The following is an 11,435-nucleotide window of genomic DNA, read 5'->3' on the forward strand; positions in this document are numbered from 1 at the left end:
ACATAAAAAAAGTTTGCTGCCGCACTCAAAACTCGTCCGGCGAACAAACCCTCTGCATATTGGAATGGCCAGACCCTGGTGCCGCCCGATGCCTCTCAAACCCACGACGAACAAATCTCATCACTAGAGTAGACAGAATGGCAATCCCGCTGCCATTCTCTCTCTACCCAACCTCTAGGGTTGCTAAACTTGTTGGACTATGTTTTCTTTATTCACATTTACATTATCGTATCCATACAAAAGAAAGTCATAAAATATCAACAAAAATGCGTTCTCATCATATTTCTGCATTTATAATGTACTAGCCCTTTAAAATGTGCTCCGCACATGTCAATTGGTTTTTTTTTTTTTTTTTAAATTAAAAAAAAAGTTACAGCAGTTTTTCTCCTGATTTTGAGGAAGTTTCTCATTTTTTCATGGGAGGTATTGATGTAGTCAATTGACTATCTTATCCTCATATATAATAATTTATTTATTAATATCTATATTATGTGAGGGCATATATGGTAGTTCAAAAATTTAACCATTCCCTAAAAAATTGGCTTAATTATATAAGATGTCAACAAATTTTCTTGAGCAAAACGAATTGCCATGGTCAATGGACTAGATTTCTAAGTTGATATAGAGAACATCGGCGTTACATGTCTGTTCCGGAGTATGATCTCCATAAGCTTAAATGAGTGCACCGAAACTGTAATTTAATACTAATAGGATCAAAATTTGCTCAGAGAAAGGCCAAAAACTTCACACGACTTGGCCTTCAATAGTTTCTTTTTTCTTCAACTTTCTTTCTCTTCCACCTTTGATATCAACAATGCCTTTTCTTTTCTCTGGATGTTTGCTTTTAACTCCCTCAGTTAAACAGTTATCTTGAGGCACTTGTATTTTCCTTTGTGTTTTCTTCTTTATTTCCTTTGCTTCAGAGAACTATAACAAGCAAGGTTAAAAAATTAAAAATGATGGATTTGCTAAATATGTCTAATGTGAACGGAAACTACTATGTATCAATACCATTCTCCTTGCAACAATCAATACAGTTTCGACTACAAAGCATGCAATGTATTGCAACAAGCAACGTTAAAAGAGTTAAAAATGATGAATTTGCTAAATATGTCTCATGTGAACAGAAACTAATATGTATCAATACCATTCTCCTTGCAACTACAAAGCATGCAAAGTCAGCGATACTCTAGATGCCCAATAAATTAGCGATACAAATCATGCAGTGTCTTTGTTGCTTCTGCATGCCTTATACTTGCCATATCATTATGCAATTGCTGTACTAAAGCCATAGCTAACATTCAAGGTACCATAGCATGGCTACACTTTTCATGCCATTATGCAATCGCTAACTACAGCCACAGTTAACATTCAAGGTACCATAGAAGCTATAGCCAGTATAAAAATTGGGAAAAGAAAAGAAGAGTTGGTATATCACACCTTTTCATTCAGAGTTAAGTTTCTAGAAGCAGCCTTGTCCATGATGCTTTGGTAATATTGTGTAAATGGAGTACTGGCATTTTGCTTTTCAAGCTGCATGGTAACCATTTTCAAAAAGTTTAAGACATGTAACGTTCATCCAATAGACCAAAATGTTGACTAAGAATGCAAACCGGAAGAAATAAATCTGCAGATTGCTGATCTGTTGGTGAAAAGGCTGCCTCATCTCTCTTCTTCCGAATAAATTCAATGTTTTGCTCCACCTGCAGTCCAAGAATAAGATTTCTTTTTCTCACAATACAGATAACACCTAAGCCCATTAACTACCTTACCAGCCATGGAGGCTGTGCAAGCAGTTTATTAAAAATAAAGTGCAGACATTCTTTGACATAAAAATGTTGTTCAAGTTTCTGTCACACAACTTGGATATTATGATGTGTACAGATGGTTGACTGTGCTGGGCTGTGCAAAATAATATGGGCAGTACAACCTCTATTTCATTTTGAGGGCTTGAATATGGGATATTGGATTGCCCAGGCTTCCCTAAAAGTTTTAATGAACTATGGCCAACAAGCATATCTTCAATTTCAGGGGAAACTAATACATGAGGAAGCTATGTCTAAGCATCAAGGAAGGAAATTGCAAATAAACAATAAATTGTTCCATGACAAATTTACCTGGTCAATGAAACGCTTCACTACACGCTTGGAACTTTCTATAGTAGTTATCTCATGAAACTTCTTCAAGCAAATAAGTGGAATAGTTGCAAGATCTGGAAACGATATATGATGGCTCCACTGAGCGAAGTGCGCTGAAAGCAGTTCAATAGCAGATAAAACACACTGCTCTCGGAAGTTCCTTGACTTTAACCAATGCTTTGGAAGCTGTGCCAAAAGTTTAATGAGAACAATATTCTAAACACAACTTGAAAGCATTGACTGTAGTTGATGTTAGATAAGTACATTGGCAAGGATTGCAAAACCAAATTAAAGATATACTTTTTTTTCCCCCTAAATTCCTAACCTTTACGGAAGATAAATGGTTGAAAGCTTTTCCAGGTTTCGCGCCATCCTTGCTAATTTTATATTCTAAGATATCCAACACGAAAGAGGCAACAGGAATGAAAATGCCACTGGAAGAGGAGAGACGATTCAACCATTGAATGCATTTGATTCTCAGAGGCAAATATCTTGGTCCAGAAAACAACACAGCCACTCCATTTATAATCTGAATGACCATAAAAAGCGATGGCTGAAGATCATAATCCTGTATGTTAGCTGATATAAACATTACCCAGAGATCAATGCAACTCGTGTATTGCCAACTGCATATCTTCTTGACTGCTTCCTGCCCATAGAAAAACAAGCACAAGTTCAGGGAATGTCACCTCTACACAGAGAAAACCATGTTATAAGCTACACATATGAACATCTAAATTGAAAAAGCAACAGCTTTATCTGTGTGAAATTAAGGATCAAGCAGCCAAGATATGTAATACATCATACCTTTTTCTTTGTCCGTAGACCCTGCTGCATTATCTTAGAAAGTTGCTGGATACAAACCAATGCTTTGCTAGATGCTTTCTGAACATCGACAGAGCATAGATCAATAATGGAACTTCTTAAAAATTGTATGTGTTGGAACAGACCAGGCTCCACAAATTGGCTATGACCAAGGAACGATTTATATGTCTTAACAAAGCAGGTGTCGAAGTAATCAGAGCGAAACACAGAAGCCACATCTCGTATGATGAGAAAGGATAGAGATGATACAGTTCCTCTCCCTGTTGCCCACAAGTGAACGGCAATCTGCATTTTCATTTGAAAGTGTTGGGCATCAGTTACAGCACAAGAAATGACACGAGATTGACATAAAACAAAGGTTTAGCCATACAGTACGAATATGATAGTAACTAGCACTTTAAGGTCACTCAAAATTTGTAGGATTCCATGAGTTCCCACTATAACTTGTCTTTTTTACTGTGCACATGCCTCTGTGTGTGGAAGAGAAACAGAGAATTTTCTAAGTGCGTATATATCTAGATGCATGAAAATTGTATAGAACATTTATATACAGAATAATTGGATGTGAGTACCGATGTCAATGGAAAACTCTTAAACAAATGCATGAATACTAATGTACTAACTCTGTAGGCATCTATGTACATAATAATTTGATGTCACTACTAATTTTAAAGAAACATGGTTTATATATTGATTAGCAATGTAAGTTTCTACTATGTTGTCAAAATACCTTGATAAGTCTGCGGAGCAAAGAAGGAAAAGCATTAAAAAAGGTTATAGAAGCTCTGATCCGTGCCAAGGAGAAGGCCAATATCTCAGAGTCATCAACCTGATTCAGGAGAAAAAGGGTACTCCTCAGATATGACTTTATCAGTGGCTTAAAAGTACTCCATTTGGTATTCTTCTTCAAATCCACACTCTTCTCTTTTTTGGAATCCAAGCTTGGTAGGCCCATTAGCCCCCTAAATATGTTATCAGCTTCATTAAGCATGAACATCAATATCTTGCCAAGGGTTTCACTATTCTGAAATCCACGGCCTGAATAAGCATCAAATACTCTAGTTGATTCTGCTCCATAGTGGCATGCAGCCCGGTACCCATTCAATAGACTAGTAAGTGCAGACACATTTTGTTGCTCTGTGACTAGTTGACACAAGGAATCAACAGAAGAGCTTGTCAGCAGCTTGCCCCAATTAAAATTCACACCGTCTACATTCTCTGGCTGCATATTATCATCACTCATCTCATCCTCATCCTCATCCTCATCAGCATACTGTCACACAGAAGTGCATTATAGGAAAAGGAATCAGAACATTAGACAGCCATACCACATGTCATACATAATTAGGTTTATAAATGAACAGTAGAAATCTCTAGTTTATACTGCTACAAACTCAAAAGTCGAATATCATCAACCCATACACTCACCCCAGTCTCTTCACAAACAAATAAACACCATTAAATCCACAATATGGAAAACATAATATGTGAAGAAAGTTGCATCTAATGTTAACTTCTACATCTGAAACAAGGGGAACTTTTATAGGGAGGGTGACGAAAGAGAGCATTTATTGTGGACAGAACCTCATCTGCCATAGCATGTATCTGTCATCATTCTGAACAATTAAAGTACTAAATCATATAGACTCAACTGTCAAATATCCAAAGTTACAATAATTAGAAACCACAAAAACCAATTAATACTTTCGCCACACTAGTCTTATACACCGTTAGATTTCACATTTTGTAGGTGAAACTGCAAAACTAGGTCATCCAATTGAGTATTTTCATCATGATAGTTACACCTTTAGATTATAAATGTTATAGGATTATTAGTAAGCATAGGTCCATAGGCATAAGTTAAACTAGAGGTCACATTAGGAGGGTGGAACATAAGGTAGACTTGCCCTTACTAACATTTCTAGATATCAACAGGATATTAATTGTCATGAGAGATAATACTTACATCTTTGTTTCTGAACTGTTCACGCTCCTTATGATAGCTTTCCAAAAAGTTGGCAAATTCAGGATCCTGGAATGTTTCCAAAGAAACATGATCAAAAAGAGTAAAATAAAGCTAGTAAAGGTTAGGTAGAAAATAAAAAAGATAAACTAGACAGAACACGTCCTAAAACTCTACTCAAAATCATAACCATTACCTTTTCCTTCAATTTGTCTAGTTTTTTTGTTTTCTTCACAAGCTCTAATTGAATTTCCTTGTTCTGAATAGATAAAGCACCACTACTACCATCAAGGTTGCCTGCGCACAAATTTCATCAATAGTTGATTCAAAGATAAATTGACATAGGAACAATCAAAAGAGCAAAACAGTATTAATGCTCTCACCTTCTTGAGAATTCTCAATTTCACTATCAGCAAGATGCATTTCACTTGAGTCCTAATCATAAACAATAAAAATAAAACAACCAAATATAGAAGCATAACCAAGTGACTGAATTTAAAACTCGTTAAATAGATATATGTATTCTCCAATACCTCTGAAAGATACCCATCACTGTCCGATTCATCTCCAAACGCATCACTGTCATCTTCATGGAATATTGCATCAAGAGGAGTGTCGTCTATGTATTCAACTTCAGTGTTTCTGTGAACAACTTATCAAATTAATGTGTCTGCAATTCTTAACATACTGTTCTAGAGTTTCAAACAGTATAACAATTAATGTGTCTGCAATCCGTCACATACAACAATGATTTATAGAGACACGGGCTCCATTTGTTTCAACCCGAAATTACATGGTTAAGTTGATAAAAAAGATATTTGTATCAATATGAATCAAGAGAATATTTTGTACTTTTGCTCAAATTCTGTCAATATGTAATTTTCTGCTCGAAAACTCGGCCTCCCAAGTTCTATCTTCCATCAACATAAAAAGGAAGCTTACGAAATCATAAAGTCTATATAATGTGGCACGGAAAAAGTATATTTCAAGACCATCAAAAGGGACCATGCCCATCTTCTCACCTCCCATTAGACAACTCTACCGCGTCCTTCTTCTTCAATTCTTCACCACTACCTTGCTCATTTCCTACAATAATTGAATGAACATTGTTCCATGAGCCCAAATCATAAAACAAACAAACACTCTCCCAGTAAAAAGGAAACACCAAACAACAGTTACTAGTTAAACCCACAACTTTAAACAAAACCCACAACTCCATACATTGAAAAACCAAGGCTTTTGAGTAACTATGCCCACTTAGAGATTGTATAGTATTATGAGAGAAGCAAAGAGAGAAGTAGCTTACTCTTGGGACCTCTCTTTTTGAAGGTGGACTTCAACTTTCGGTTTCTTCTCTCGACAGACTGAAGATTCTTCTTGGAAAACTTCCTGGCCTTCTTCCCCAGTTTCCCCATGTCTCGCCCACAAACTCTGAATCGAACACAATGAAAGAGAGCTCGAGTGAATAAGACTAGGACCTCAGGCGCCTTTGCTTTGGTTTGGTCTAAAACCCTTTCAACCTAAGACGCTAAACGGAGTGGGTTGAAACCGACCCGGTTCAGGGTTTTAAGACTCTGCCTGGACTGACCCGAATCTCGGCTCAAGTATGGGCTAAACTTTCAATAACGATTACCTTGGGCTTTCGGTTTTGAATTTTTTCTTTTAAATTTTTAAAAGAAAATTTAAAAATGAAACTAATTTATGGTTCCATAAAGTTTTGAGTAACCCAATCTCAAAATCTCTAATTAACATTACAGTTACTTAGTGGTGTTAATCTGATTAATAAATGATTAAGGAAATTATGCTAAAATCACATTTAGATTTACATCTAAGAGTAAAAAAAAAAACAAATCAACTATTCATAGGAGAATACGGGTTTTCTCTCTCACGCAATGCGCCGCACGCGCCCAACTTTTGGTTGAGTTTTAGCTGAGCTCTTCTCGTCCGGCGGTACTCCACGTCGGTGGGGCTTGCCTCGTCGTCGCTGTGAGACTGCTGGACGGGTGATGATGGTCTAGGATTCTTTGGCTTCTTAGATCTGCAGTGGCTCGAAGCCTGATTGACAGGACCCGCCCCGAATTTCATCCTGAAATCCGAGGTGGGCCTGTGGGGCTCACCTTAGGAATGACTCTACTAAAAATTCGGCAGAGTCACCCCTAAAATGGACTACTCAAAACCTGTAAAAACACATTCACACTTCTAAATAACCCTCCAAAAACTCCTGGAGCCACCCTGCTCCCCAAAACTGAACAACTCCACAATTTACAACTAATATCCGAACAATACAACATAATCCAAATACACAAGTGCAACTCCCAAACTTTACAACATTTGTCCCACAGGTTATCAGAGCAATCTAAAAGAGAAAAAGAATTCAAGATACAAGTAGGTTCAATAAATAACCTACAATATAGAAAACAACAGCAGCAGATGCTATGCCCCGAGTCCTACTATGCCGAACCAGCTACTCTGCAGAAGTATACGACTAACGTGGTATCCAAGCGTAAGGATCCTTGTCGAGTGATGAGTCAGTACCTCGTCCTTGAAATAGTCGAAATCGGCCGGTGAAGTGAAACACAGAAAATTCAAACCCTAGATTCGGAAATTCCTTCGATTCATCCTCCACACTGTGAATTGGAGCTAATAGCTTTAGGGCAATTGATCACTGGCTCAAGGCGCTTCTTCTAGACCCGGTTTGGTGGTCGGAGATGGCCGGAAATGGAAGAATCGCCAGAAAACCTCCAACTGCAACAGTGATGGTTTTTGCTTCGATTCGGGGTTTTCCTGCCAAATCGTCGTAATCCAAGGTCACTAGGGTGTAGAGGAGGGAGGGACGCTCCTGTGATGGCCGGTTGCACGTCGGTTGATGGCCGGACGGCGGTGAATCGAGGGGAAGAAGAAGGAAGTCGAAAGGGGAAAGAGAGAGAGACAGCTCGAGAAGAGGAGAGAGAAAGGTGGGTTTCCGGTTTTGGAAACCTACCACAGTAAAAATCCCATATTTATAATAAATTAACCATGAACAGTAACTTCCGTATTTCACTCATAACTTTCGCATACGAATTCCGATTTTTAAGTACCACATATGTAAACGCTCGGTTTAACATCCTCTACAACTTCCGTGAAGAAAATTTTCTCAAATTTTGACTCGAACAAAAAGTCAACTTTTAGGGCCACTAAAAGTATCGAAACAAAGTAAAAAGTGAAAGTAGTTGTTGTTTACCGTCCAAATGACTAGTAAACAGGTAAATTTAGGTTCGGGACGTTACAATCTCCCCTCCTTATAAAATTTCATCCTCGAAATTCACACGAACGACTAAAGACTTAACTAAACCAACTCTATTGGGTATGTGTCCCCCGGTGAAACAATATACGAAAATAACACGAGGAAAAGAATATCATACAGTCTGGAGTATCTGGAGGAACGTGATTCTCCTGCTGAAACATGGCATGGAGTCTCGTCTGAGTCGTTGGACGTCAACGGCGGCCACTACCTCGTTGAGTGCCTCCCCTGGCAGAATTAGTGGGAGTGTCGCCCCTGGCAGAACTAGTGGGAGTGCTGCCCCTGGCAGAATTAGTGTGAGTGCCGCTAGATGAACCTCCTGGTGCATAACTAGAACCCTGACCGACGTCTGGAGTAACACCCTGAGTCAATGTAGGGCAATCCCTCCTATAATGACCCGGTTGTCCACACTGATAGCACGTCACATCCCTCGTCTGACGCTGGGACGATCTCTCCCAGTATGAAATCTCTCTGAGGTACCACTACGCTGACTAGTGCCGTCACTGAACTGCCACTCAGACTGACCAACTCCCATATTAAGTCCCCCAAAATCCGATAGGGTGGTCGAATCTGAACTGACACGTCTGCTACCTCTAGAAGATCCAGAACCAGAAGTGGAAGCAGCCCTCTTGGATGGACCCTGACTGGGGCCACCCGAATCTCGAGGTCGGACACCAGACAAATACATGGTCTCGAGTCTCAGAGCAGCATTAACCACCTCAAGGTAAGTATAGAATGGTACAACTGTCAACTGCAGACGATAATCACCCCCCAATCCTTCAATAAACCTGTATATCCGCTCCTCCTCAGTGCCTACCAAATCTGGCACAAACTGGGATAGCTGGGTGAACCGCTGCTCAAACTCCGACACGGTCTTGTCCCCTTTCTCTAGATGTAAGAATTCATACTTCATCCTGTCACGAATAGCTGTGCCATAATACCGCCTATTAAAATGTACCTTAAACTGTTCCCAAGTCATTGGGCCAACATTTCCTGGGTCCTTACTGGTCATGTCCCACGATTCATAAGCAACACCATCAAGAAAGTCTACTGCCAAGCCCACTTTCTGGTTCTCCGGACAATTTATCTTAGTAAAAACTCTCTCCATTTTTTTTAACCAATTCTGAGCGTCCATAGCATCAGGAGCATGAGAGAAACTATACGCTCCATGTCTCCTTGCTCGCTCCATGGTAAAATCAGTTCTGGAGCCGGGAAGCGCTGCAGTCAGCTGCTGGATAATATTTCCCAAGGTGTTCGCCAGTCCTTCAAGAGTGTTTCTGGTGGCTTTCTCCGGGTACCTCACACAGAATGCTATACCGCTTGGGGTACAGATCCAACTCCTAAATCCTGAATCAAGAATACATCGTTAGAGGGGTAAACCGTACCGGACGGTTTACGCCTCTCCGATGCCTGAGTGAGAAACTAATATATATGTAGATCAAACAAATAGTGGATAAAGGATAACTTACCCGTAAAAGGTAGTTGTACTGATGCTTTAATACTCGAACATGGGGAAGGAGTTTCCCCTATCTTCGAAGTGGGACGCAAGCTGTTCTCCTGATGCCTTATCAGCCCTCTGGTGTGTAATCAGATGGGCTGTGCTAGCCATGCCCGGGCCCTGGGTGCCCGGGATGGCATCCCCCAAGAGCCCCGCCATGGTGGGTCGTGAACCCGGCCCATGACATAGTACCTGGGAGTCCCGATGGGCCCCAACCGATAGTGCCAAACCTAGTGAAGACTTCCCTTGTATGTACAAGTCCCCCAAGTTCCAGTTCAAGATGTTTCTTGGGTGGGGACTTAATATTGTAGTCACAAGGTTTAGCACTGGTGTGCCTGTAGGGAGTCCCCCAAGTTCCTGTGCAAGAGATGTCTTGAGCAGGTTACGCTGTAGATAGCTAATCTACAGTGCTCCCAATTTAACCCATAAAGGTTAAAGAAAACCTCTGGGTACCGTTGGAGGTCTTAAGCCTCCGGTACCAAGTGGGGTTTTCTGAGGGCTTGAGCCTCTGGTACCTGACGGGGTAGAATGAGGATTTGTGCCTCTGATACCTGATGGGGTAAAACGAGGACTGGAGCCTCTGATACCCGATGGGGTAAAACGAGGACTTGAGCTTCTGATACCCGGAAGGGTAGAATGAGGACTTGAGCCTCTGATATTCGATGGGGTAAAATGAGGTCTTGAGCCTCTAATACCCGGAAGGGTAGAATGAGGACTTGAGCCTCTGATACCCGGAAGGGTAGAATGAGGACTTGAGCCTCTGATACCCGATGGGGTAAAACGAGGACTTGAGCCTCTGATACCTGGAAGGGTAGAATGAGGATTTAGGTCTCTAGTACCCAATGGGGTAAAATGAGGATTTGGGCCTCTGATACCCAGAAGGGTAGAATGAGGATTTGGGCCTCTAGTACCCAATGGGGTAAAATGAGGATTTGGGCCTCTGATACCCGGAAGGGTAGAATGAGGACTTGAGCTTCTGATACCCGATAGGGTAAAACGAGGACTTGAGCCTCTGATACCCGGAAGGGTAGAATGAGGATTTGGGCCTCTAGTACCCAATGGGGTAAAATGAGGATTTGGGCCTCTGATACCCGGAAGGGTAGAATGAGGGCTTGAGCCTCTGATACCCGATGGGGTAAAACGAGGACTTGAGTCTCTGATACCCGGATGGGTAGAATGAGGACTTGGGCCTCTAGTACCCAATGGGGTAAAATGAGGATTTGGGCCTCTAGTACCTAATGGGGTAAATGAGGATTTGAGCCTCCACTACTAGAATAAGTTAATCACACGACAGTCATCACACAACACATGAGTTTTTGCTGTTGTCTGAGTTAATCAGACGACAGATTTTTTAAACCAGTCGTTTCACCCTCTACTCATCCAACACATCGTTATTTGTTAAATTTGAGAGATTTCAGACAACAGTTATAAGGACATCTGTTGTCTGAATAATGGAAACAATTAATTTACATTTATTTTTTTCCACTCAAAACCAAAATCTTGTTTCCTTCCCTTAGCTAAAAAACCAAGATCTCTCCAAAAAAAAAAAACCAAGAACTCCCACCCAAACCGCTCTCGGCCTCTTTGGAATCGCCAAAATAGTGTTCCCTCCCTTTGCTAAAAAATTAGGTCATATTCTCCCACCCAAAATCGTGTTCCCTCCCTTAGCTAAAAAATTAGGTCATTCTCCCACCCAAAATCGCTCTCAGCCTCTCTGACTCACCAAAATCG

The 11,435-nt window shown here is 40.5% G+C and overlaps 1 protein-coding gene across 1 annotated transcript; it reads right to left on the reverse strand.

Moving 5' to 3' along the window:
• Nucleotides 1–509: 509 nt before the first annotated feature.
• LOC133733858 (protein REBELOTE) lies at nucleotides 510–6,436 on the reverse strand. The gene is made up of 13 exons (XM_062161504.1): nucleotides 6,233–6,436; nucleotides 5,949–6,012; nucleotides 5,460–5,568; nucleotides 5,310–5,361; nucleotides 5,123–5,223; nucleotides 4,930–4,995; nucleotides 3,694–4,236; nucleotides 2,946–3,248; nucleotides 2,464–2,787; nucleotides 2,118–2,324; nucleotides 1,614–1,703; nucleotides 1,441–1,533; nucleotides 510–927 (listed from the first exon to the last, which is right to left on the reverse strand). The coding sequence occupies exons 1-13, from the start codon at nucleotides 6,339–6,341 to the stop codon at nucleotides 745–747; spliced, it is 2,244 nt and encodes a 747-aa protein (XP_062017488.1). The 5' UTR covers nucleotides 6,342–6,436; the 3' UTR covers nucleotides 510–744.
• Nucleotides 6,437–11,435: the final 4,999 nt, after the last annotated feature.

Source organism: Rosa rugosa, chromosome 2 (genome assembly GCF_958449725.1).
Source record: "Rosa rugosa chromosome 2, drRosRugo1.1, whole genome shotgun sequence".
Classification (NCBI taxonomy): domain Eukaryota; kingdom Viridiplantae; phylum Streptophyta; class Magnoliopsida; order Rosales; family Rosaceae; genus Rosa; species Rosa rugosa.